At 48.4% G+C, this 25,721-nt stretch overlaps 3 protein-coding genes across 8 annotated transcripts; 1 reads left to right on the top strand and 2 right to left on the bottom strand.

Annotated features, from left to right (window-relative positions):
- Positions 1–7: 7 nt before the first annotated feature.
- Positions 8–10,317, bottom strand: MAN1B1 (mannosidase alpha class 1B member 1). 2 transcript variants are annotated; one of them, XM_042480380.1, is made up of 13 exons: positions 10,093–10,317; positions 9,052–9,160; positions 8,005–8,150; positions 7,554–7,714; positions 7,345–7,454; positions 6,744–6,929; positions 6,393–6,541; positions 6,041–6,229; positions 5,692–5,882; positions 5,137–5,257; positions 4,500–4,697; positions 4,255–4,386; positions 8–3,633 (listed from the first exon to the last, which is right to left on the bottom strand). In XM_042480380.1, exons 1-13 carry the CDS (start codon positions 10,213–10,215, stop codon positions 3,430–3,432), a joined length of 2,019 nt encoding a protein of 672 aa, XP_042336314.1. In that variant the 5' UTR covers positions 10,216–10,317; the 3' UTR covers positions 8–3,429. The 2 variants fall into 2 exon arrangements, with proteins under 2 accessions (XP_042336314.1, XP_042336315.1); XM_042480381.1 differs by having other exon boundaries at positions 8,023–8,150.
- A 772-nt stretch (positions 10,318–11,089) lies between these two features.
- UAP1L1 (UDP-N-acetylglucosamine pyrophosphorylase 1 like 1) lies at positions 11,090–16,865 on the bottom strand. The gene is made up of 9 exons (XM_042480386.1): positions 16,192–16,865; positions 15,527–15,731; positions 15,159–15,334; positions 14,250–14,422; positions 13,916–14,109; positions 12,774–12,914; positions 12,363–12,548; positions 12,132–12,198; positions 11,090–11,630 (listed from the first exon to the last, which is right to left on the bottom strand). Exons 1-9 carry the CDS (start codon positions 16,517–16,519, stop codon positions 11,544–11,546), a joined length of 1,557 nt encoding a protein of 518 aa, XP_042336320.1. The 5' UTR covers positions 16,520–16,865; the 3' UTR covers positions 11,090–11,543.
- A 394-nt stretch (positions 16,866–17,259) lies between these two features.
- Positions 17,260–25,293, top strand: SAPCD2 (suppressor APC domain containing 2). 5 transcript variants are annotated; one of them, XM_042480391.1, is made up of 7 exons: positions 17,260–18,031; positions 18,402–18,547; positions 18,825–18,971; positions 19,471–19,572; positions 19,769–19,891; positions 20,565–20,727; positions 21,088–23,833. In XM_042480391.1, the coding sequence occupies exons 1-6, from the start codon at positions 17,716–17,718 to the stop codon at positions 20,691–20,693; spliced, it is 963 nt and encodes a 320-aa protein (XP_042336325.1). In that variant the 5' UTR covers positions 17,260–17,715; the 3' UTR covers positions 20,694–20,727; positions 21,088–23,833. The 5 variants fall into 5 exon arrangements, with proteins under 5 accessions (XP_042336325.1, XP_042336328.1, XP_042336326.1 ...); XM_042480394.1 differs by lacking the exon at positions 21,088–23,833 and adding an exon at positions 20,372–20,438 and having other exon boundaries at positions 20,565–20,697; XM_042480392.1 differs by lacking the exons at positions 20,565–20,727; positions 21,088–23,833 and adding an exon at positions 25,139–25,293.
- The last annotated feature ends 428 nt before the right edge of the window (positions 25,294–25,721 follow it).

The raw sequence follows: 25,721 nt of genomic DNA, 5'->3' as shown, positions 1-25,721 counted from the left end.
CACAACATTTCAAAATAAATTACAGGTTTATTAAAGTGGAACAGAATTCTGCAGATTAGCTTCTGGCTAAAACGAGGGAATCTGATCTGATTTGTTCTTTTTAAAAAGGGTGTTTCTCCTACCTCTTGGGAAAAGAGTGAGGTACACTTAAAATCTCTTGCACATTCACAAGGGGTGGATTCTCCTATTGAAACAAGTACGGTGGACCAGTTAACACACCAGTAAGGCTTCAGTAATATGCCTTTGGGTTTGGGGGAAGAAGGAAGGCAGATGATTTTAAAGCAGCTTTGCAGGGAAATGAGGCAGAGGAGAGACTCAGGAAAGCACACTCAGCTCCATTGCCACAAAGCAGCAAACATAGCAGCACAAGCTTGGGCAGCTGTTAAAATGTGGGCTCTTGCTTCCTGCCAACATGCATTGTTGTTTTGCATAGTCCTTTCAACGCAGGAAGAATAAGCAATGTGTTTAAGTAAGACACATTGCTGGTTGCACACCTCCACCCCATCTGCCCATACTGAAATGTGGAAAACTCAACAGGGAATGTTTAGCAGGCCTTGGAAATGCAAAAAGGAAGAAAGAGAAAGCAGAGATTGTATTTTCCTGAAATGCTGAGTTTCAGGAGTGGAATGAAAGGACAGCTTTGACCTTTGTGGGAAACACAACATGGAGCTTACTCATTAAAGCCGGGATTCACAGGGGGAAGAGTGGGAATTCAGGATTCTGTACCGGCAAGTTATTCCTTTGGCCTTCACCATCAGGGTATGAGCCAGGAGTCTGAGATCCCATTCCAGCAGAGGTTTCCCCAATAGTCCCAAAGAGACTTGGTCACGCTTCTGCAGCTCCCTTGCCCTGCTTCCACTAGATTTCAAGGGGAAGCCTTTGCCTTCTCACTCTGCAGTCTCCCCGTCCCCCTCTTCCCCCTCATACAGAGAAGGCACCAGTTCGAAGCAAAGCGCCAGCCAGGAGCCCAATGATAGAATATGGCTTTTAAATTCCACAGTGAACATATGTGGGCATCAGGGAGACAGATGTGCCCCTGTATGTGATGCATGCACAAGGACCTCTGCTCAGTTGGTGCTTTATGGCCCAGCCCAATTTGCAAGAGTAAACAGAGATGTCACTGAAAACAATTGTTATATCATAAATTTCTCTGAAAGTCCATGGTTTCATCAGGAGGAGACAAAAAAGAAAAGAACCTTTACAATTACTCTGGAAGATAGGGCTAGCATAATCTTTCTTGTCCTTTTTGGGGGGTGAGGGTTGCTGCCACCCAGCAAGTCAGTGACAGAAGTGAAACCAGAACCATGGGCATCCTGGATCACCAATCGGACTCATGGCCGCTGGTCAAGCGGCCTCTGAAAAACTTGCCTTCTGGACCCACGAGGCTTAAGAGGACCTTTTAACAGGTGTACGCACTTTTTTCATTCAAGACAAAGCCAGTCTTCCATGAGTACCCACTCGCAATAAGACTCTCTCTTACAAACTATTGCCACAGTTCCCCAAACGTATGATTAATAAAATATATCTGCAAGGAGTTCAATCCCAGAAACATTTTCCAGTTCTCCGGTGCCAACTCCAGAAACGTTCTCTTGTGTGGCTCTTCTCCTTCCCAAGAAGGCTGGCAAAGGAAAAAACTCTGCCAATTTGGTCCCCTGTCCCCTAACACTTATATAGATATATATTTAGAAGCTGCTCCATCTCAGTTGGTCAGACTCCCCTCCAGGATATGAACTGGGAATACTTCCATGACGGACTGAATGGTGGGGGCTGTTTGGAAACAAGGAACTGGAGGATGAACCTCAGAAACTATTTGCTTGTAGTGCTATGCAACCGACAGTCCAAACGGTGGGAAATAACAAAGAATGACTGGATATTGCAGAGCAGATCCTCGGACCAAGCAGTCGGGAGAAGCACCTCAGCAGACCAGGAAAGCTTCTGTGGAGCAAACGCGGCCACTGTACGCTTCTCACTCCGGAGATGTGCTTCTCCCAACAGAATCAGTAAGAGGAGCTGCATTCATATGCATGACACAAACGAAGCCCTGCTCCCTCAAAATCTCCCCCCCCCCCGGACCTCAAAAAATGCACCTCCCAGTGTTTGTTTTCTCCACTGTTAGTTCAAAACCACCAGGGCACTGGGCTTCTTTTTGTGTTTGATCCATTCATCTGGACTGAAGACAACCAAAATGAACGCAGAGTGGTCAAGGAGAATAGACTCAATAACGCATTCTGCATTGATCTATTTCCTGCTAAGGGCCTTTTTACTACCCAACTCCCTCAAAAGGGATGGCCTCTTGCACTGCTGAAATTGGATACCGAAAACCTCTTTCTGGTTTTCAAGGCAGGACAAGTCCTCCTTCAAGGGAGGGCAAAATGTGAGCCAATATATTCCAACACCATTCCCACAAAAGAACAACTGTCTCAGCTACTACTTCAGTCTTGATACAGAGGATGGAAACCACAGTGACCCACAGCGTTATTCAGGTCTCCTGCAGCCTCAAGAAAGCAGCTTGTTAAGTCTAGAATACCTGAGCCAAAACATCATTTATATTACATATACATATATGTGTGTATATAAACTCCTGCGTATGCTATCTTCCCCCTCCCTCCCTCCTTCACCTCTTTTCAAGAATGCAATTTTTTTCACATTATCTTCCTGCATTTCTGCAGATAAATTAAGTGGCGGTGCAGGGGGCCGGCATAGCAGTGACCCACACCCATTGGTCTGTATGCTACTCTCCACCTAAACCAGCAACCTCTATGCTTCTAGCGTTCTTCCACAATTTGCAATGGGTTACAAATTCTGCAAGATGGTCCAGAGTGTTCTGTCAAAACTAGCATGCCGCTAGAGGTATAAGGCTGCTGAAAAGGTAAAAGTGTTGTGGTGTTGTCGTCCTGCCAAAAGCACTAGCCCCAGTGCTTGGAATGATGCTGGAGGATCACAGCCTTTGCCCACAGCCCTGGCATTTTAAATGTGGAACGAGGGCACCTAGGTTTCACCCTTTTTATATGCCCCCACCATACAGACACAGTACAGGCTTGTCCAACGGAATGATTTTGGGAAGCCAAGGGTCTCCCAGCAGAGGGACTTCCCGTGGCAAAACGCAGTGGCGCTCACAGGGTCAAGGCAAGCCCTGCTCTTTCTAGAAATCTCTTGTGGGCCAAGCAGGGAGCAACCTACTCCTTGCCCACCACTGGCTTCGTGGGCATCTGTGCCTGAGACACCAAAGGGAGGTAAGACACAAGTGTGTTTGTGTGTATGAGACAGAGTGTCTTCATGCCAGGCAGAAAACTCACCCTCCGCAATCCAAACTTCCCTTCCAACACAACAGGCGAACCTGTGCCATCCTGGGCACCTCCCTTCAGACCCCAGCAAGCAGGTACACATTTGAGATTTGGGGGGGAACGGTAGGCGCCCCACGCCTTTCATTTATGCCGATGGCCAAATAGGAAGGGGGTGAGCCTCCGTGTTGAAGACGTACTTGTCAAGGTTGATCAAGTTGATGTCGTCCGAGAAGAGGAGGAAAAAGTACTTGAGCGTTTCCCCCAGGAAGAAGCTCTCCATCTTGTCTTTTGGCTCAGGATTGCTGGGGTTCTGGACGTTGTTGATGGAGGTGTAGCCGCCAGTAGGGACCTGGATGAGAGGAACCCCAAGAGGACAGTCGGGTGAGAAACAACGAGGGAAAGAGTAACAAGAACCTCCCAACAACATTTCCCCTGCAGCTGCATTCCTAAAGCACATGTAAACAAAAGACCACCACCGGTAGGCTATGAAAAGCCTTACTGAAGAGTCGTTATAAAAGAATGGAAAGGACTTCCCCTTGGGGAAAATATCTCCTTTGCCTGACTGCCTGTCATTTCGTTTTCAGTTTGGCAAGTAAGTCAAGGGTAAGGCATTAGGCATCTGTGATCTGACTGTTGCCTTTCACGTCTGCATGTTTCAGGTTCGGATAAAAAGCCTGCTGAACTATGTTTACCTACTCTTCCTTATTCTTTTTTTGTCGTGCAGGGACCTGTTCCTATTTTTTCCCTGTTATTTCTACCTCTGGTACCAGATTTTCTCTTAAAGAAATCATGCCCAGGAAGACAATAACTCTGTTCAACCAAGGATTAATTGTGCCCCTGCACTTGCCCTTCTCTCCACCCAATAATGCTCTTTTTGCTAGGGACAAATCTCCTAAGAGCCAAGCAGGGCCCCTGATGGGGAGGATCACCCAACTCAGGTTCCTTTTCCCACCATAGGGACCCGATTTACCCGTGTGTATTTGTTGAAGCTCTGCAGGATCTCCCAGCCCCAATCCTGGTACTTCTTGTCACCGGTGAATCTATACAGGTAGAAAAGGCTCTCTACTGTCTCCGGACGCAGGAGGTTGTGTCTGTCGGCCGTCTGGGGAATGGAAGGGGAGGAAAATTAATCAGGAAACGAAATTAAGAGGCAGGAAAGACCTGTTGCTGCTCTGTTCAGTGGGCACAAGACCGTGCCAGGAGAGATGCCTTCACCTTGATCTCCACATCCTTCCGGTCCTTCTGGGCATGCATGTTGAAGTGGACGATCTCTGGGCTCAGGCCGGTCTCCACCTGGGCATACATCTGGTAGCACGTCTCTGCCAGCTCTACCGCCAGGGCCATGTGGTCAGCGGGGAGGCCGTTGTGAGCCCCCAGCGCCAGGGCTCCGGGCAAGAAGCACACCAGATGATCCTGCCCAGGTAACATAAATAGTAAGAATAACAAGAAAAATGATGTAAAGGGCAGCAAGTGAGGAAGAGCCAAAGGCTTTGGCAAGATGGGGGTACTCACTCCCACCACAAGTGAGCAAAGATGGAAGGGGAGAGTAGAGGAACACCTAAGCCTAGATCCTAAGGCTTCTCTGCAGCTCTGCAAGGCAGCCCAGTTGTATCATGGGAGCTGATACAACATGATGCAGCTTCTCACTGAGCAGCAAAGTTTCTAAAGAGCCCCAATGTCACCCTATCCTATCCCACCCCTGGAGCACAGCCCCCAAACCACAGCTCTACAGTATGAACAGCCAGGCATGTCAGAGCCTCCTCTTGAATCCTAAATTCATCCACCACAATTAACAGAATTTGTTAGAGGAAAAGAAAGCAGGGAAACCACTCACTCCAAGATGTAAGCCTACCATTTTTGCACTGAAGCGGCCGTGAGCAAGCTCTCCAACAAAAGTTAGTCTCCTTGGTTGGGATTTCCGGAGAAGGTGCATCTTCACTCCCTCGATGCCTTTCACGTAATCTTCCAAAAGCCTGTCAAGAGAGGGAGGGATAGAATCCAATCTCTTAGAACAGAATTTAACTGAAAACAACAACTGGGAAACAACCAGAATCTGGCTTCCTGGGCAAAAAGGAAGGTGACTTTCTAGGTCCCAAGAGCCATGACTCCTCAATCCTGATTTAAACTGAGTCAAGCCTTCAATCTTCAGTGAGAATAAAAACTGATCTCTAGAGGGCTGACATGATTACCGCCCACTTAAGCTGACAGAAACCAAGCCTGATAAGCAGCAAGCATTTCAACCTTCCGGGAACTGGTGATGTGGAGACTGCGTGGTCAAAAGCTGAGAAATCATCTCATGCAGATGTTGCAGGCCTGAGGTCACCAACATATGCTATAGGGAGCCCTGGAGTTTCCCACTGAGAACACCCATCATGATAGAGCTTATGAAAAGGAAAGAAGCACTGACTCGTTCTCCTTCTTGCCTCCCTGGATCCACTGTTTGAGCAGGTACTCGTAGTAGCTGTCCGCCCGGGCACCCAGAGTGTAGACCCCCAGGTGGGTGAACTGCCCGCTGTTGGTGTTGATGAACATGGGCACCAGCCCGTCGTTCTTGCCGGCCAGAGTGTGGACGTGATTCATCACCCCATCAACAGCTTTCTAAGAGAGCAAAAAAAGAAAGAAAGAAACAAACGACTCTCATGTGTTTGCATACAAAGCTGGTGGACTGGATTTAAGTAACGAAGGACATGAATGCTCCATCCCTCAAACAAGAAGGCATCCTAAAGGGAAAGGCAGAAAAGAAGCTTTGACCAGACCTGGTATTTCTCTTCCCCAGTAAGACGTGAGAGCTCCCTGAATTCAAGCTGGATGCTGGTGACTTCAGCCACGGTGCTGTCTGATGTCCAGCGAGGCGGGTGGGCCGTACCCCGGCCGATGTTGACATCTGAGAAGGGAATCTTCGAAGGGGTGTTGAAGGCTGGCATAAGCCTGCTCCCAATATCTTTCTGAATAGCGGTATGGAGGGAAGAAGAAGGAGAAGAATCACGTTAAACCATATCACACTTACACTGACTACCACAAAGCGTTTCCTGCAGGATCCACAAGTCCAAAGGCTTTGTCCTATTTGTGTGTCCACACAGATTCCAAGATCCAGGGAGAGTTGCTCACCGCTTTTTCTAGGAAGAGGCTGTCCCCAGAGAGATGGTAGGTGCTCAGCAGGCCGCCCAGGATCCGAATGGCGCTCTCAAAAAGGTTGACGTCCACGTTCTTATCGAACCTGAGTTTGGTGGCGACCCAGTTTCTTGCCTCAGCAAACTCTGCACCAAAGGAAAGGTGGCCAGAGAGTGTCAGCACAATATGTTCCAAGCTGCTCTGGAGAGGCAAAAACACTGTGCCACATTTCATTGTTTCTCCCCTGCCTTTGTCACAGAAGTGTGTCTTCTAGTGGCTCACAACAAGATTAAAAGCTGGTGCAAAGCAAAAGAAGAGGACAAAGAAGGAGGAGAAAGAGCCACCAACCTTCTTTTAAGCCCATGATCCACATGGTGTCCAGGGCGTCGATGAGGGTCAGTCCGAGGCCGAACCACTCATTGAAGGACTTGGAAATGGGCTTCAGCTCATCGTGGCCCCAGGCAAACTCCTTGTAGCCCTTCCAGGCGTGGCGGAATGCCTCAATCACAGCCATCTGGCGGTCATTCAGAGGGACTGGGAGAAGTGGAAAGAAAGAGGGGTTACAATTTTGGGATGCAGCAGGCTGGCCTGCTAAGTGGCGGTCCTTCTGAGGTCACTCATTTCTTCCAAGAGAGGAGAAGACTGTCACAAGGTGCATTTGCAATGGAGGGGAAATGGGAAGTCCAAGGTCCCAACAGCAACCAAAAGTCTTTGGATTCTGAATTATACATGTCTCCCAGGCTTCATCAATGGCTAGACAACACTACCCATTCCTACTGCCACCTTGTCCCTTTCAGATGTTAGACTACGGAGTCCATCTCCCTCAGCACAGGCAGGCTGCGATGGGAGTTGTAATACAACGAATGTGGAGGGCAGCATGTGAATGCTGGAGCTGGGTTAAGAGAGGAAGGAGTGCCCTCGGGGTTTAGCCTCTGTCCTGGCTCAGTACCTGGCTCTTTTTGTTCTTCAGGTTCCATCGGGGAGAGTTTGTCCGGTTCCTTTATTTTGCTGGAAGGCAGCTCTGTGCCCTGATCTGGCTCAATCACGGCTCCCCTCCAGCTGAAGGAAAAGAAAGAGGAGAATGAATCCGGCTACTCTGACTCTCCCGGTTCTTCCTAAGAGCAGCTGTCTTCTGCCACCACAGTGGTGCCCGCCTACCTGATGACAGACTTCTCTGTTCTGTGTCCTCTCTCAGCCTGGCTGGGCTCCCCCTTGGGCTTGGCTGCTCTGTCCGGCCCAGTCATCCTCGCCTCTTTTCGAGGGGGCCTGATCTGGAGGATAGGAGGCCCACGACGGGCAGGAGGCAACTTGGGAGGTTTCTAAGTGAAGGGAACAGAAGAAGGCAAATGGTTATCCTTTTTGAAGAGGGCAAGAAGGGGGTCCCACTTTGGCTTCACCCCCTTTCCCTTTGTTTCCACCCACCAAAGGAATGCGCCCCCCCCAAGCGTTTATTTGGCACAGAGTTTGGCCCTTGGCCTGAAAGAGGTCCCCTGTCCATCTTCTAGAGGGAAAGCTGGAATGATCCTGTTGCATTTATCTACCATTAGCTGGCTAGTTATCAGGGGTTAGGTGACACCCCCTAATCCTGTAAGTGATAAGAAAAGCTCACAGGGGAAGGAGTGATTACTTGAAGCGAGAAATCTCCGAGGTTGCTGTCGGCTTTCTTAGGAATGGGAAGAATTGCCTTATTTGCTGGATTTAATCCGGGGATCTCCAGGTCGGGTTTCTGTTCCTCCAAAGATCGGTTGGCCATGCCTGTATGGGTGAAAAACAACAACAGCGGCAGTGATGACAGTGAAGGCTGCCTGATGCAGCGCTGTGAAATGAGCCACCAAGGCAAGGATCTCATCTGGTGTTTGCAGCGAGGGATGTGTTTGTATGAGAGCCACATTGTGTGCCTGTTTTCAGCCCATTTTGCCCTCACAAACAAAGCCCCCACAAAGGTTCTTGGCATCAGCATATTCATGGGAACTCAGGAACAAAACAGCCTGGAATAGATTAAAATTTTTGTTCCAATCCTCGGGACAATAAACAGATATTGGGAGCAGAGTAATGTTGGTGGGTATCTCATGCTGTGGATTAATATAAACCATGGTGTGGGAGAAGTCCCTGCCCTGAGGAGCTTCCAGGGCAAAGATTCAGGCTTCAGTCTTGTACCTGAGAGGATGCCCCCCTATTCATGGCCAAAGGCAAAAGGGACAAGAATTTCCCAATATCTTTTGCAAAAGATGGTGGTGCTCACATGCAAGGTGACCAGATGTCCTGACCACAAAGGAGGACAAGGCACACAAAATGTAGTTCATTCAAGAGAAATGTAGGACATGACCAAATGAAAGCTCAAACCGCTCACAGAAATAGAAACCCATACTTCTTAGTCATGCTCAAAATGGAGGATATTTTGGAATTCCTGCTGGACAGAAGGATGAAATACAGGCCATGTCCTGGAACAGATGCTATCTGGTCACCCTGAATGAAGGACATTTTAGAATTCCTCCTGGCTGTGATGTTGGGCTTATCCTGGGAAAGGAGGCCATGCCTGGTCATCCTGGCCCCACAGATCTCAGGAGGACTTGCTTCAGGGCAAATGGGGAGTCATGAATGAGCAATCTGCTGTTTTAAGACTTCCACAAACTCCGGAAGAAGGCAGCAGACCTACTTTTCCAGGGTTCGGCCATGTTGGCGTAAGTGATGATTCCGCAGACGGCCACGAAGGCGAAAGTGAAGAGGATGAAGCTCCGTTGGAGACGGGAGAGCTGCTTCCATTTCTGGCAGTGAAACAAGGTGAGATGAAATGCCGTTAGCCGACCGCAGGGGATGCGCATCGCCATGTCCGTCCGGCATGCGCTTCGACACGCCAGATTCCTTCCTCCTCAAGTGCAGTCAGAGAAGCAAACGCACTTCCGCCACGGTTATTTACACAGCGTTGATTTCACGTACGTGGCACTTGACCAAGGAAGTGTTAACACACACACAAAACCACAACTCCTTGCCACAAGGAACTGACTAACAGTCTGGGGGCAAAGAGGAGATGACAAGGGTTCAATTACAAGCCAACATGTCGCATCAGCTTCAATTGTGATGCAGTTGGGGGATCATGAATGAGGGCTTAGCTTTAAAAACATCAGGTCAAAGCCTGGCTAGATAAGAGCAAAGGCCCTCCTAAACCTGCATCCGCTCTCCTGAAATAACCCAGTTTGAGAACACTTTGACTCCCACGGCTCATTGCTATGGGAAATGGAGTTCTGTCAGCCATTAGCCTTCTCTAAAGTTACACCTTGGAATATCTGACTTTGATCCATTTGATCGGGGTTTCATAAAAGGAAATCTGAAACAATTAGAAATTGGAAGTAAGGGAGAATAGAAGGGAAATGTAAACTGTCTATCATCATCATCATCATCATCCTGCCTTTCTCCTATTATAGGGACTCAAGACGGCGGACAACAACTTAAAAACAATATAAGCCCTGACTTTGGCCCCTTGGATTTTTAGGGAGGGGAAAGGGATTTTTGGGGGGGGGGTCCCCCATTTAAAAAAGCTTGGAAGAAGGCTTGAAAAAGGAGAGGCAGAAACAGAGCAGCTGTGATTGCTGCTGCACTTCCCACTCCTGGTTGCAGAGGGCGCTCCCTCCCCGCATCCTCTCCCTTTCGGTCCGCTCTAGGCGCCCCCTCCTCGGACTCTATGCCCTCCGCTGCTCACCCTCCAGCAGGAGCGCCTCCGCCAGGCCTTGCCGTTCTGGTAGCCGCCTCCGGGGCTCAGCGAGACCGAGACGAAGTCCCTCCGCGGGGACGGCGAGGACGGAGGGGAGGAGGCCGCGTACATGGCGGAGGAGGGCCCTCAGGAGGCAGCGTCGGAGGCCTCCCTCTGTATGCCTTCGCCTTCGCCAGCCGCCATCATTCCTCCCGCTCCGGCGCTGGACGTAGAGAGGAGGGCCTAGAGCGGACGTGGAACCACGGCCGCTCTAGCTCTCCTTCCGGGGAGACTCTATGGTGCCCCTTAGCAACAAAGGAGGACGCTAGGCCTCCATTAGCAACGGCCAGGGAAGCCTCCCTCCTCAGGGAAATGGAGGCACTTTCTGCTTATGTTTAATAATAGTAATAACAATAATAATAATAAACAGCTTTACCCTGCCTCTCTGTCAGAAAACAATCGAGTGATTATTTACATCAGTGGTCCCCAAACTGTGCCCTTTAAGAGACATTTTTGGACTTTAGCCCCCCCCCATATGGGATTCTGGGAGCTGAAGTCCAAAATCCCTTAAAGGGCACAGTTTTGGGACCACCGAACTAAAGTAATCTAGCCATGGTTTAAACTAACCTGGTTTAAACCATGGTTTAGGGTATCCTGGTTTAAATTATGATTTAAGGCAGTGGTCCCCAAACTGTGTCCTTTAAGAGGGGTTTTTTGGACTTCAGCTCCCAGAAGCCTCAGCCACATTGGCCAATAGTCTGGGCTTCTGGGAGCTGAAGTCCAAAGTCCCTCAGTGTGATTTGCCCATGGCCAAGGAGGGTTTATTCACCAGGGCTAACCAGAGGCAGGATTCGAACTTTGGTCTCCCAGGGTACATAAATTGCATCTGCACTGCAGAATTAATGCAGTTTGCCGCAGCTTTAACTGCCGTAGCTCAACACTGTGGAATTCTGGGACATGGAGAAATGCAGGATGGAATAAATAAGCAAGCTTAAGAATGCCACACTTTGTACTTAAAAAGCCCTTTAATGTGTTGGGATTACAAAGACACTGCAGACATTTTCCCAGAGCGTATACAGTATGATTGAAAGGCACTTTGGGGAAAGAGAAAAAGGAAGAGAGACCGAGGAAGGGAAAGATATGAAATGATAAACATTTTTAATAAAGAAAATTCAAAAGCAATATACTCTTTCTGACATGAGCCAAAGAATGCTTCCTGGAGAGACGCAGGGCATGGCTCTCAAAACAAGACTGTTCAATAAATCTATGCTGTAATTTCACATACGAAAAAGGAGAAGAGGGGAATGGAGGAGGAAGAGGAGCAAATTGCAGCCCACTCCTTCCATTCATGGTCCAAGCACCTATCTTGATTATTTTCCTAAATTATTTTGTCTTTTGTTCAAATAAAAAAGGACGTCTTCCAAAATGTAGGGTCCCCCCCCCCAAAAAAAATCCTTCATTCAAGCTTGTTGTAATGTTTCTGCTTTGATTTCGTCCAGAAGGAAAGGCGACTGGAGCTCTTTGGATTTCAAGTACTTTTCCAGACCCTGCAAAAGAAGAGAAGAGACAAATCATTTCCCTTTGACTTTAGTCAAGAGCAGACTTGTCTTAACAGTGAGTGGAAGAGTTTTATCTATATATTGCATTTAAGTATTGTTCTGTTTAGGTGCTGAGTGGCCTTCAATATTCAGCCCAAACTCACACTCCTTTGAAGGGTTTTGGGATCCTAAACCATACCCAAAATCTTCAGTGGCAAATCGGCTGTCCCTGGTCTCCTTAAATAGCAGAATAATCAATGAAAGAAAAATGTCAGTTGATTTCCCTTGAAGTTGTTGTTGCCACTATGCTTTCAAGTCATTTCTGACTTATGGGTGACTCTATCATAGGGTCTTCTTTATTCAAGGGGGGTTTCCCTTTGCCTTCCTCTGAGGCTGAGTGAGCGGGGCTTGCCCATGAGTTTCCGTGGCCGAGAGGGATTCAAACCCTGATTTCCTTTCAGGCTGATCCATAAATCGTATATAAAACTTCACTGGAACGGAGATTCTCACCTCTCCGAAGTAAGAGACGAGAGGCGAAATCTCACACACAGCGGGTGGTTCTTCATCCTCCCTGAAACTGGGGGAAAAGAAAAATGCCTTAACAGCTCTTGGCAGACATCTTCTGTACAAATGCTGTGCCAGAGCATGTGCAGAGTGCACAGATTAAAACCCAGAGCCGATTCACCAACGACACAGGAGTCACCCCCAGCATTGTCAAACTACACTTTCCGATCAACCTACCTCTGCTTTTCGGGTATCCGTTCTCCACGGCTATCGACAAATACGGCCCCTGCCTTCAGGGCCCAGCGGTAGTGCTGGGAAAGCAGCGCCCGCCGAGCCGTGGTTGGCGTATCTTTTTCGGCCGTATCAGCATTTTTAAGAGGGGAAAACTCCTCTTCCCTCTGGACCTCAAAGGCGACAAAGTTCCTATTAACAAGAGAGGAACACAAAGTGTCTTCCTGGGTTGGATACGCATCCTATACTGGAGAACCTTGGGCCACGCTGGATGGATGGATGGATGGATGATGGGAATTGGAGTGCAACATCATGTGGATGGTGGTTATAGGTACCCCCACTCTTCCCTCCTTTCCTTCCCCAATAAAAGGACAAGAAATGCATAGAAAGGGGGAAAGACATGCATCCAGCACTAACTTAGAAAACTGGAACACATCAAAGACAAACTTCTCCAGCTTTATCCCGTTGGGTTTGAGCGGCTTTACCAAATTTCCCTCTTTGTCGACGAAAGGGACCTTCTTGATGGCCAAGTGGGGCTTCAGCTGCGGCTCAAATTTCCTAAAAGAGGGAAGAAGGGATCCGTAAAGAAACGCAGGGTGGTTCGGTCCTCTCTCTCTGAAGCGGTGAATCCACTCCAGGCTTTTAAACTCCAAGGGTCCTTGGGATGGTTTTCCCTTGGGATTTCGACTCTGTCCTCGCCCTATTTTTCTGCAAGATGGGAAGATCTGAAAACCATCGGGCAAAACCAGACAGCTTCGCACTTATGGCATTTCTGATAAGACAGTAAGGACACTAAAGAAGAAAACTGCTGACGGAGGGCTTTCTCTTCAGGTGAAGGGAAACAAGTTCCTCGTGATTCCTGCAAACTGACTCGGCCGGTTATTTTTGGCTCGGTCACTGGACACTTCCTGGAAACCTTTGGAGAGTGTTCTAGAAACAACTATGTCGGTGCCATTTCTGTGGATTTTTAAAAATACCTTGCAGGCAGCAAGAAAAAAGCCATTGTCCTACAAGCAGTGAAAACCATTTTTCAGGGGAAACGGGGATCATAGAAACCGCTGGACTTCTATTTGTTCTTGTTGTTTTAATTTCTTTCAGCTGTTTTCAGATTTCATGACAATTGCTTTTTAAATGGAATCACAATCAGGGTTTGCACACCTGTCCTTTTGCATACAAACCTATTACTGGCTCTTCACAGCTGAAAAACTTGCTTGATTTAAAGAAAATTCAAAGGCGTTTTAGTATTATAGTCTGTTAGGTGTTACCGACGGGGTTTTTAGACTATCAGTGATCTGGGTTTTGGAATGGAAAAGGTTTTTGAAAAATATCCAGAAAATGGTTTAAAAAACATGTTTTTTGAGCCTGAAGAAACCCTGATGAGAAGAATCCTGGACTGAAGAGGATCTTTGCAGCTTGGGGCTTATGCACAAAGTTTGGATGTAGCTACTACACAGAAATACTACTACGACACAGAAATTGTGTACCACTTTTAGACCTGGCAACCACACAACAGCTTTGGTCCTGCTAGCCCTTTGAGGACCGAGACCCATGGGACTTACTCTCCCACGGCCCGAAGGAAGTCCACAGTGAAGAAGTGGTTGCAGATATTCCCAGCGCTGTAAGTCAAGCGTCCGTCTGGGTTCCTCCTCTGGGCCAATTCCAAGGGGATCTCGCTGTACTCCACAACCTGGTACACCCCGTCCACACAACACACCACCCCAACCGGCTCAGTCGGGTAGGCTTTCTCCACCACCTGCACAAAGCACCAACATTCGGGACAGGTAGAGTCAGGGAATGGAAGCGGTGATCCCAGAAGAAGGGACAAAACAGGCTCACCATCCCACTGACACTTAAAGGAACTAGGAAACATGCACCATTTCCCCAGAGCATCACCTTTGCTCCGCAGTCCGCCCCTTTGGAGATGCAAAATCCAACGAAGACGGGATCGGCCATTTTGACAAGGATGTTGTCCACACAGTAGACGTGGATGTACTGGAGGCCACGCCGCTCCATGTCCTCCAGGATCTTGTGGTCCATCAGGGCCCGGTAGAGACCCCCGTTGCCATCTAGATACACAAAGCAAGAAGTGAATTAACTGATCATCACTCTGGAGATCTACTTTAGAAGCTAAAGACTGGAGTGGATTCACCACCCTACTGACATGGGAGCCACTGGCTGTCTCTGTTTGTGGATGCATTCCTGCAATGCTAGGGAGAATCCAAGCTGTTTGGACTATAATTTTGGAGATCCAGGTTCAACTCCCCATTCAGCCTGAGTGACTTTGGGCCAGCTGTTTTTCTCTCTCTCCAGGCCTACCTTTCAGGGTTGGTGTGAGGACAAGAATGAGTTTGGTGCACCTTGCCTCAAGCTCTTTGGAAGAAAGCCGGGATAATAACATAATAATGGAGTGTGAGTAATGAAATGTATGCCCAAGGCACCTGATTCTGCTTCAGAAGCTAAGCAGGGTTAGTCCTTGGATGAGAGACTGCGAACGAATCCCAAGTGCTGGAGGCTCTGTTTTAGAGGAAGGAACTGGCGAAACCACCCCTGAGGATTCCTTGAATAAGAAAACCCTATGAATTGATCTTGGAAGCTAAGCATGGCCAGCCTTGGTTAGTCCTTAGATGGGAGGCCACCAATGAATCCCAGGTGCTGTAGGCTCTATTTCAGAGGAAGGAACTGGCAAAACTACCTCTGAGGATTCCTTACCCAAGAAAACCCTATTCAGGGCAGGCCTAAATGCCCTAACGTCCTCCGATCCTGGAAGCTAAGCAGATGTTCTGTTGGAAAGGGGGCCCATACCTGGAGCCATGGCCACCTTCCCTTTCTCCTCCAGGATGACCTTCCCGTCGAAGCCCACGACCGGCAGCATCCGCTGCTCAAACATGACGACGTTGGTCTTGTCCAGGTGGAAATATCCATGTTCCTGGAAGAACCTCTCTGTCGGCCCCAAGGTGAACTCACTCGTCATGATGTACCTGCAACGAAGATACAACAAAGGTGCCCAGGTGAGCCGTGGCACCATTCGGACTTCTTCCTCCTCTGCTTTTCTGGAGAACATCTTCTCCTTCCTCTCTTTCTCTTTTTACCAGCTCAAGAGATGCCCAAACTAGGTGTGTGCCATGTAATTCCCTGGCCTTTAAGGCGCCATGAGCTGCCATGCAACCCACCATGGGACAGTGCACTGGGTTTGAAACCTCTCTCCGGCCAGCTGCTCCACTCGGCGGATCCTCTCAGCTTGGATCTGGTAGAGGGTCTTGCAGCTGGGCAGCCCCACGTCGTACATGCCTTTGGGGTAGGGCACCCCCAGGCGCGTCCCTTGGCCGCCGGCCAGGAGGAGGACCCCCACTTTGTTCTGGGAGATCTGGCGGAGACCTGGGGAGAAGAGAAGGAGAGTCACTTGTCTCTGGTGCCTGAGCTGCAAAATGGGGCCCAGAAGGAGAGGGTCCGATTGGATAGCCCTTGGGGTCCCTCCAAATGCTAGGCTCCTCTGTATCCCTGCCTGGCAGAAGAGACTGGGTGACCCCTGGGGCTCCCTTCCAGCTCTTGGATCCTCTGTATCCCTTCCTGGCCGAAGGGGGTGTCCCTTGGGGGCCTCCCTTCCTGACCTTCCTCCTGCCAGGCTCCTGGACATGGGGGTCCCTCTAAACCCTAGGGCCCTATGTATCCTTGTCTGGCAGAAGAGGGTCAGGTTGGGTAGCCCTTGGGGTCCCTCCCAACTCTAGGCTTCTCTGTCTCCCTGCCTGGCAGAAGAGGGTTTGGAGTGGATGGGGGTCCCTTCCTGGCCGAAGGGGGGGTGTCCCTCGGGGGTCCCCCTTCTTCCTTCCGGTCGGACCTTCCTGCTGCCAGGCTCGCAGCTCTTCCGGGGGGCTCCTGGAGGCGCTTCCGAGGAACTGGCCGGGCAGGGGCTCCATCCTGCGGGGCTCCAGCGGGGCTCCTTCCCCTTGGCTCCGATGGGCTTCCATAGCCCTGCGGCAGTGGTCCCTGAGGGCCTGGCCGCTTTCCAGGAGGAGCATCCCCCGCAGGGCCTCGGCCAGCGCCCTCCGCTGCGAAGGGCCCTCCAGCTCCGGCCAGAAGTCCAGCAAGTGGCCCTGGCCGCACTCGGACACAGCGCCGCGGAGCTGGGACAGCAGGGCCGCTTCTTCCTCTTCCAGCGCCTCCATCCTTCCTCCTCCTCCTCCTCCTCTTGGCAGAGAGAGCCAGGCCCCGAAGGGCAAAGGTTGCCTTCAGACGGGCCCCGAAGACACGCGTCCTCCTCTTCCGACGAAGGCTCAGGAAGGAAAAGCCCTTGGGAGGAAGAGGAGGAGATTTGGGATCTGCAGCAGCAGCCCCCTCCAAGAGGGAAGCTGCCTCTTCCCTTTCTCGGCAGCAGCCAGGCTGAGGCCAGGATGCGAACCCAGGGCTCCAGAGCATTGGGGGGCCTTTGGTTGCCCTCCCGGCGCCCCGAGAGTCATGCTTCAAGGCTTGTTTCCATGTCCATGATCACATCATTCATGCACTTGGGGCAGAACTTGGGGGGCTTCCCTTTTGGGCTGGACTTGCAAAAAGGTCTCCCCAGGCCCCCCCCCCGGACTGCTAGAGCTCAGCATCAGCAAGGGATTCTGGGAGATAGAGTCCAGAATTGCCATCCACAAGCCGTTCTCTATTTAATTTATATTCTGCTTTTTACAGTATGGGACAGCATCTGTTACAAAACTATACTAATGATTGATATTATTATTAATATTATTAGAGATTATATCATAATAATAATAATGATAATATCTCATAATGATGACGATGATGAATTCTGATGATTCTGGGAGCATATTTAAATACAATAATATCTCATGATGATGATGATGATGATAAATATACTCCCAGAATCCTCCAGCAGTTAGCAGAGTGGCCAGGGGATTCTGGAAGCTGCAGTCCAAAGTACAATATTTTATATTATAATATAACATTTCGTGGTACTTTTAAAAATAGTATAAAGGGGGGGAATAAAAGAAGAAGGAGCGGAGGGCGGGGCGAAAAGAAAATCAAACCAGCTCGCTTTGCGCCTCAGCCAATCAGCTCCCAGGGCTCCGTCCCCCTCTGTCCAATGGGAAGTCTCGGAGAGAAGGGCGCTGACGTCACCAAGGAAGAGTCCCATTGACTCCTTTGGGACGTTGGAACCTTCCTAGTTGAATCTTTGGAGCCTTCGTCCAATCAGGCGCGGAGGGCGGTGCCGACGTCACCGAGGAGGCGTTCCTCCCCATTCAGTCCTTTGGACGGGCGGCGGTGACGTCACAAAGGCGGCATCGGGGAGCCCCATTCAATCCCTGGGAACGTTGGAGGCTCTCCGGGGGAGGGGTTCCCCTGCTTTCCTCTCCCAGGGATGGCTCCTCTGCCGCCAGAGCCCGCTTTGGGCGCCCTGCCCCCGGCCTTCCTGCAGAGCCTGCGGACCCTCTTCGACATCCTGGACGACCGGCGGCGGGGCTTCGTCCCTCTGCGGGAGATCGAGTCCCGGTGGCTGGGAGCCGAGGCCGAGCTGCCCCGAGGGGTCCTGGAGGGGCTCCGCAGGGCCGCCCCCCCCGACGGACGCCTCACCTTCCCTCGGTTCGTCCTGGGGCTCAGGGCCTCCCTCCTCAGCCCCACGGAAGACCAGGAGGAGAAGGGGCCCAGGGCCAGGGGGGCCTCCCGCAGAGACCACGGTGAGCGAGGGGCCGGAGGGAGCCAAGGGCAGGACTTCCCCGGAGGGAAACAAACGGGGGGCAAGGGCTCCCCAGGGATTCCCGATGGGCCAGTATTCCCCAATGATTCCTGATGGGCAAGAATGGTTTCCCTGTGGGCTGGAACTGCCATTTCTTTTAGTACATCATGCTGGTGAGAGCCATTTTGGGGGAAATTTCCAGGATCAGAGGCAGGTTGAACCTTCTCTGTGTGAGTGGCACAAGAGGACGGGTATTTGTGTCTGTGTTGCCCCTTGTGGCCACCGGTTTGCCCCACTGGCAGAAAAGACATCTGGACCGACAAAGGCCTTCTGTTTCATGTGCCTTGGGGCTTCTCATGTTCCCTCTCCAGCCGCAGAGACCTGTGGGACCCAGATGTTGGCGCAGTCTTCGCAGAACGATGCCACCGCAAAGGGAGCCCTGGAGACCCGGCGTCAGACGAGAAACCGCGGGGAGCACCGCAGGCACACCATCACCAACGGCGTGGACTACGGCATGGTACGGCCGCCCTCTTGGCACACTGAGACATGTTTGGGGGGTGGAGAAATACCTCCCTCCCAGTCTTCTTTAGGGTAGGAAGGGAAGCTTGCTCTGCAAAGGAAAACGTCACTCTTTATTTTTTGGGCCGCAACTCCCAGAATCCCCCAGCCCAAATGAACGAATGCCTTTATTTCAGTCAACAAACCATAGGCAGCAATGCCCAAATGTGTTACTGGAGGCGGAGGCATCCAGGGAGCTGCAATCCACAAAACGTCTCCAATTTTTATTTTGTCAGCTGAAGCGAATGAAGGAGCTGGAGAAGGAGAAGGACTTCTTGCTCCAGGGGCTGGAGATGGTGGAGCAGGTCCGGGATTGGTACCGCCACCAGATCCACCGGATCCAGGAGCGGCAGAAGCACCTGGCCCAAAGCAAGGCCCACAAGGTGAGGAGGGACCCTGCGCAAGAGAGGAGCTGAAGCCCCAGGCGTTCTCAGAGGAAGGAGGCACAAACCTCCTCTAAATGATCAATCTTGCCAAGAAACCCTGTTTTTAAGAGCCAGCATAGTGCTTATACAGTTCAGCTCCTGGCTCTGGAGGCCAAGGACTGACTCTCTCTACTCAGCCTTGGGATCTGTAGTCCAAAAAGTATTTTTTCTTAGCTCTGACCAAGGCTAGGAAAGCTTTGTGCGAAAAAGCAGGATCCTGTGACTCCACCGAAATGGGATACCTTTTAGATTTGTCAATACCTTATTTTCTCAATGCCTTATTTTGATTTGTCAGTACCTTCTTTTGTCAATACCTCTATTTTTTAGATTTGGTGGGACCTTGGCAAAACCTGGCCCTGGGGAGGAGGGATTTTCCCCATGTAATTTGCAATGCACCTAGTTACTCCACTGATATTTCCCCCTGCTTTTCTACCCCATTTTCCCCTTTCCCCCTCAGGAGGTCCTTGCCGAAGGGAGCCAAAGTCACCTCCACCACTTTCTGCCCAAACTGCAGGATCTGAACCAATGTCTCAGAGAGCTGCTCTCCTTCTCGGCAAAGGTGAGTCCTCCGACACGGAGGAGGACAAACATCTGGCGGTGCAGCCGTAGCAGAGTGGCATCCAGGTTTTTGGGGTGCATTGGCTGCTTGATGAGGTTTCTGTAGCCTTAGACAAGAACAAAAAGGATGCCAGTCAGGAACTAAGATCAGGCCGGGTAGACAGTAGGGAACAAACCAACTTTCCTTCTTCCTACAGCCTTTGAGTCCGTGTCCCGCGGCCACAAATGGCCCGACGTCCATTGCCACAACCTCCCCTCCTTTGGCTGGGCCACAACAGACCATCAATATGTTGAAGGAACAGAACTGGCTCCTTACTAAGGTGAGTAAACAGCAAAGGACAACTTCTGTATCTTCTTCATCCAAGCGAAAGCTTGGAGAAGACTTGTGCATTGTGAGGGGACACACAGAATGACTATAGTTAGTTTAAAAGAGTAATTTTTCCAGGATGTGGGTTAGAAAAAAAGGAGAAGAGGAGAAGGACAGAGGAGGAGTATTTCCAGCAGCTATAAGTACTGTAACTAGAAACAAGTAGAGCTTCCATATTCACAGGCAGTCTGCCTCTCAGTAGCATCCATTGGCAGCCATTTTAGCCTTAAGAGAGAGAGAAAAGGATCTGAGGGCAATATGTTAGACCCAGAATATCTTGCAACGAAAAGCAAAGTACAGCCAAAAGATCTTATTATATGATATGAAAGTGTTTTAAAAAAATAAGTACTCTATTAAAAACACAAAGTGAAAGTATATATCAGTATTAATATATTGGGAGATAAGTATAAAAATATCCCGGTTTTCCTCCAAGGTGCTTCAAGAGTGGCATGTATTTCCTCCTCCGCATGTTATACTCCCTTGAACAACAACCCTGCGAGGTCAGTCAGGCTGGGAGAAAGAGGGAGAAAGTGAGCCAAGATCCTCCAAAAGTAATTGACCCAAACTCTGCAAAGTGTTGGGTTGGAGATATCCAGCCGCATGGCATTGTTTATATTCCTTTGCAGGAGGTGACCGACAAAAGCGACCGGATCACTCAACTGGAGCAAGAGAAATCTGCCCTGATCAAGCAGCTCTTTGAAGCTCGCGCCCAAAGCAACCGGGATGCCAACCTCCTGGATTCCACCTTCATCTGATGCCCACCTTTTTGGGGTGGCATGTAGAATTAAGGTACAACAGACAGGCAGACAGGCTGTGTCTGCAAACTCAATGCACATTCTGGGTCTGGAATTTGCAGTTATTAGACGGTGCATTTACAACTTGCTTCTCCGGACACTTACATCTCTTCAGTCTTTGACAAAGGCCTGAGGATGAGGGGCGTATGCTCCTTTTTTGGTTGTTGGGAAGCAGCACTCAAACCTAGGCCTACATTGTTTTCCATTTGGACATTTCCCAGAACCAAGTTTGTTGTCCAGGAATACACACTCCAGGATGAGATTCTGCTTTTCATTTCATTCTTCTTTCGACATGCGTCCTTTGTCTCAGTGCCAACATCCAAAATGAGCAAACCTCTGTTTTTGTTGCTTTCAGAAATCTCTTCTTCGGCAAGAGAAAGGAACTTAAATGGCTGCATTTCTCTAAAACGTTTCTGACAACATTCCAAATTTTGGGACTGTACTTTGCCTTATGAACCCATATTCTAGAAGCAAGGAACACAACTGGAAATCTTTACTTTCTTGTTTTTTTCACTCCGGTGTGAAGACTTGCCGTTTGTCTCCAAGAGTGCCTCTGATTGTGGGCAAAATGCTTTTTTCCCTCCAGCACTCCCTTCGTCTCAGTTGGATTCCAGGTCATCCTCAAACCTCTTCCAGGCCTTTACCTGTTTTCTTCTGCAAATTTGGGATCGAAAGTCAGTCGCATGCTGGGTTCTGTTTCTGACGCAGGCCAGCTGGATTGTCTCCATGATGTCAACACAAGAACCCACTTGCTCTCAGCATCAAATTGAATGCAACAGATAGACTGCCTTGGAAGATGGAGGTCCCATTGGGTCATCGCAGCAGCTTGTTACTTAGAACAGGGATCTCTTCTTTGCAGGTTGCCTTGGCGGACATTTTTGGGCCAAGATGGCTATGACCAAGACTGTAGACATGAAGAGCCGAATCTTTTTGACTGTTTTGACCTGGCGCTCCTGCCCTCCAGATGTTGCGTCTACAACTCCCATCATCCTCAGCCAGACACATGGGAGCTGCAACCCAAGGTAACCTCTGGAAGGGCAGGATTGCCAGGGATCTTCTCCAACCTCTCTCTACCTCAAGATGGTCTTGGAAGTTTTGCAGAGGCGCTCTTCCGTCCTCATTGAAGCCAGTAGAAGAAGTCCTCCATCTACATCTGGAGCACTTTATTCCAGTTGACTCTATGGGATCTTGTGCCTTGCAAGGAACAGAGTGTGAAGGCTGTTGATCTTATCCCCCCAAATACCCTGCTGCTCCCAGAATCCCCCATCCAAAATGACCATCAGCCTTGCATTTCTCAGCTCTATACATTGGGGCTCTCCATATTTGCTGGGGACAGGGGCACAAGGCCCTTGTGGAAGTGGAAAAAACACAGATAAACAACTGTTTTAATGTGAGAGGACACCTCTCTAGGAATCTGTAGTTCCTCCAGCAGAATTGTATGGTCATCATCTGCCATAATTTGACCATAGGATCACACTGGAGGATCTACAAATGCCTAGAGAAGTGCTTTCTCTAGGAATCTCTAGGTCCTTCAGTGCAACTCAATAGGGTCAACATCCAGCAGAATTGCTCTGGAGGACTTAGCAATTCCTAGAGAGAACATATTAATCAAATCCACAAAAGTCAAAGCTGCAAATGTGGAGGGCTGACTCTATGTGCTAATAATGGTGAGTTTTTACTCTATGATTTTGTAAAACCTCCCTTAAAGCCTTTGGGAGCTGGTTCCCTTTGTGCCAAGGAGTTCCACAAATTTAATTATGTATTGTACAAAGAATTGCATATTCTGAAATCTGTCTCAAGTTCTGTTGTTGTTTAATCAGCGATTGGAGATAAGAAGCTATCACTGATTGGAGATAAGAGCAGAAGAAGCTTGTGGGTCCAATGCACTCTTCATTCCTGATATAGAGCAGTCATTCTCTGAACGTAACCCACTTTTGCCAGCAGGGGGTGCTGTGAAATCGCCTTTCAGACTCTTATAGTGCTGTATTTTCATTTGCAACCTTTATAGTAAGTGCAGAGAATTAAGGCCGAGGCTACGCAGGACAGCGTCACTCGGTGTAATTGCAAACGAGTTTTATTATTTTCTTTTATAGTTACAAGGTAAAGCCCAACTTCAACTCTAAACATAAAAAAAACTAGTTACAAGGGGTGTGTGTGCATGTGTTTAGGAGTTTTGTGACTACCAATAGCATTGCGTTTAGTTGCAGTTAATTCGTGGGAAAGTGGAGGGCTGCTTTAAAAATTATTAACCATTGGTGGTTATAGCAAATATACAGTCAGCCCTCCATATCCCCTGATTTTTTTATCCATGGATTCAAGCATCTACAGTTAAAAAGATATAAATCCCAAAAAGCACAACCTTGATTCTGCCATTTTATATAAGGGCCACCATTGTACTGTGCCATAGTATATAATGGGACCTAGGCATCCACAGATTTTGGTATCCATGGGAAGTCTTGGAAACAAATCCCAGCGGATGCAGAGGATCCACTAGAACATGAATATATATATATATATATATATATATATATATATATATATATATTTATATATAAGCATGCACTCCAACATTTCACAGATGAAAATGGGGACAAGTGTGGCCAAGCGATATCAAAAATGTAGTCAAGACGGTAAAAGTTACTAATAAGTCTGAGCCTGCTTCACATGAAAGTCATTTGTACAAAGTGGTGTGTGAATATACTATGCATACTGAAGTATTCAGGTACAGGGTTGAATATATGCAGCCTATGCAACTTTATGCAGCCTCCTTTACATTTTTGGTTTACGGTTTTCTTTCTTTGCTCCCCATTTTTATTTCAAGCCTTTTGACTCTTCTTCCCCCAAGAGTCCATTTTATGCCTTAATGCAAAGGTTCTTTATGGCCGCATCTCTTCCTTCTTCTTTTTTAGCGGGCATTTTGGCCTTCAACTCTCTTCCTCCCCAGAGGCGTTTACATCGAAACTTTTATATCTAGTTTTTGGTCTTGTATGTAGCATTTTTTAAAATGGTTTTCTTTTTATACTTGTTGATAATGTTTGTCATCATGGAGGACCATCCTTCTCTCCCGCCCACAAAAAATAAATGATATAATGAGCCTGAAAGCTGCAATCGTTGTTTGTTATAATATGTAAAATCAAGAGGATGCATGTCTGTTTGTGTCGTAGCTCAAAGGCCATGAGGTTTAAAAACTTTCTTACTAAGGTTTATTATTACTTTATTTGGGAAAAGTAGATTATTTCTTTTTGAAATGAGAACCTGGGGGTTAGTTTGTCTTTAAAATGCATTTGTTTGAAGCTTGTAGTGCCATCTTCAGTCACAAGATGGCAGTCTTTCCTAACTAAAACATAGGTTTGCGGTCGTTTGTTTGAAGGATGTTTCTATAAATGTTCAGAAGTAAATCCATAGACATTCGATGAGAGATAGCTTTTAGGGGTGCATCGCAGCTTCCCCCAACTACCTAGGCATTATGGGACTTGTAATCCAATACATTTTGAGGTTGCTGAAGGCTGCTGTAGAAACATGGGAGACAGTCCTCCACTGGATATGAAACAATTTGCACCTAAACATGCATTGGATTGCACTGTAAAGCAAAGCAACCTATCCCCTTCCCTATGTGTTTGGGACTATAAATCCCATTTTTCTCAGTAACCAGGCATGCTGATGGGAATTAGAGTGAAATGGGGCTGTTCTGTTAGGCAATTTGCCTAATTGTGGGCAATCTCTGGCTCAATGATAGAGACGTTTTATTGCCAACTGTCTGCCGATCCTCTTTCTTGCCTCAACAAGTACTTGGCATAGGCAGGTTGGCACAAACGCCTAGCAATCTCTCTTTTCCAGGACCGGTTCTTTGTTTTCTGCTACCCATCTCAAAATCTGTCCTCTTTTGTTGTGCATTGCTGCTGCAGGTATATTTTAATCTTCATTGAGGCCAGTTATAAGTCAACTGTGGCTTCATGTGGGATGTTTTTGGACCCCGGTGCATTGCAGGGTCTTTTAAAACAAGCGCACCGTCTCTTCAGGAGCGTTTTTGGGCACAGAATCAAAGGATAATATTATTTTCCATAATAAACCCCCAGAGACTGGAAAGAAAGATCCAGGTGAGACGGAGCATTTATTCCGAGGATCTGGCAGTCTTCTTTGTTTGCAAAATAAGTTGTAACCAACACAATAGCGTTGTCTTTGAAATGTCTGTAGAAATACACAAAGAGTATACCTGGCAAGTTGGGGGGAAAGTTGTGAGCCTGCATTTTCCATCTTGGATTAAAAGTTTAAGGAGGGAGGTGAAAAATGCCTTGACTCCAATGTATAGGCATGCCTTAGATAATATAGTCTCTAACAAACAAGGTCTTTTTTGCAAAGTCTTTGTCCCTTCTATGCAGCCTCTTTCTCTTTTTCTTCCTTAACAGCATCTGCATGGAAAGGATGGAGAAATGCATGTTTTTTGCTGTCAGGTTGCAGCAGCCTCTGTATAGTAAACAGTGCAATAAAGCTCAAAATGCCCAAATAAAATGGACAAACCCCAATTTTTAATGCCAACGCGGTGATTGTTGACATTGCGTTGTTCGGTGGGGACACATTCTGCCGCAGGTGAGCTGATTCTCAAACCTGATGAGATACAAAAAAAGCTTTAATTTTTGTAAACAAATTTTGTGCTGAATTCTTGCCATTTTCCTTTTTTGTTGTTCCTGAAAAAGATGGGAGTCGGGCTTTGTGCTAATTCTCGCAACCCACCTTTCCCCGTCCAAAGTGCAAAAGACAGAGGTGAGCTTTCCAATGAATCCTTTCAACTGGGAACCGATGGGCCAAAACAGGAGTCCCTGAGGTCCAGATCTCTCTGAGGGTCCCTCCAGGGCAGTGGTTCCCAACCTTCCTAATGCCATGACCCCTTAATACAGTTCCTCATGTTGTAGTGACCCAAACCCATGAAATTATTTTCATTGCTACTTCATAACTGTAATTAAATAGGTGCTTTCCAATGGTCTTAGGTGA

This window comes from Sceloporus undulatus, chromosome 7, assembly GCF_019175285.1.
Source record: "Sceloporus undulatus isolate JIND9_A2432 ecotype Alabama chromosome 7, SceUnd_v1.1, whole genome shotgun sequence".
In the NCBI taxonomy this organism is placed as follows: domain Eukaryota; kingdom Metazoa; phylum Chordata; class Lepidosauria; order Squamata; family Phrynosomatidae; genus Sceloporus; species Sceloporus undulatus.
The sequence above is the reverse complement of the archived record's forward strand: the minus strand, read 5'-3'. Positions and strand labels throughout refer to the sequence as shown.

Coding starts and splice junctions, on each gene's coding strand:
- MAN1B1 (XM_042480380.1), bottom strand. CDS start 10,215: ATGTACGCGGCCTCCTCCCCTCCGTCCTCGCCGTCCCCGCGGAGGGAC. Junction 6,230..6,392: donor GCCTCTTCCTAGAAAAAGCG/GTGAGCAACTCT, acceptor ACCGCTATTCAG/AAAGATATTGGGAGCAGGCT. Junction 3,634..4,254: donor GCTTCAACAAATACACACGG/GTAAATCGGGTC, acceptor CCTCTCATCCAG/GTCCCTACTGGCGGCTACAC.
- UAP1L1 (XM_042480386.1), bottom strand. CDS start 16,519: ATGGAGGCGCTGGAAGAGGAAGAAGCGGCCCTGCTGTCCCAGCTCCGC. Junction 14,110..14,249: donor GGGCGGACTGCGGAGCAAAG/GTGATGCTCTGG, acceptor TGCTTTGTGCAG/GTGGTGGAGAAAGCCTACCC. Junction 12,199..12,362: donor CGGATACCCGAAAAGCAGAG/GTAGGTTGATCG, acceptor CTTTTCCCCCAG/TTTCAGGGAGGATGAAGAAC.
- SAPCD2 (XM_042480391.1), top strand. CDS start 17,716: ATGGCTCCTCTGCCGCCAGAGCCCGCTTTGGGCGCCCTGCCCCCGGCC. Junction 18,548..18,824: donor ACGGCGTGGACTACGGCATG/GTACGGCCGCCC, acceptor TTATTTTGTCAG/CTGAAGCGAATGAAGGAGCT. Junction 19,892..20,564: donor AGAACTGGCTCCTTACTAAG/GTGAGTAAACAG, acceptor ATTCCTTTGCAG/GAGGTGACCGACAAAAGCGA.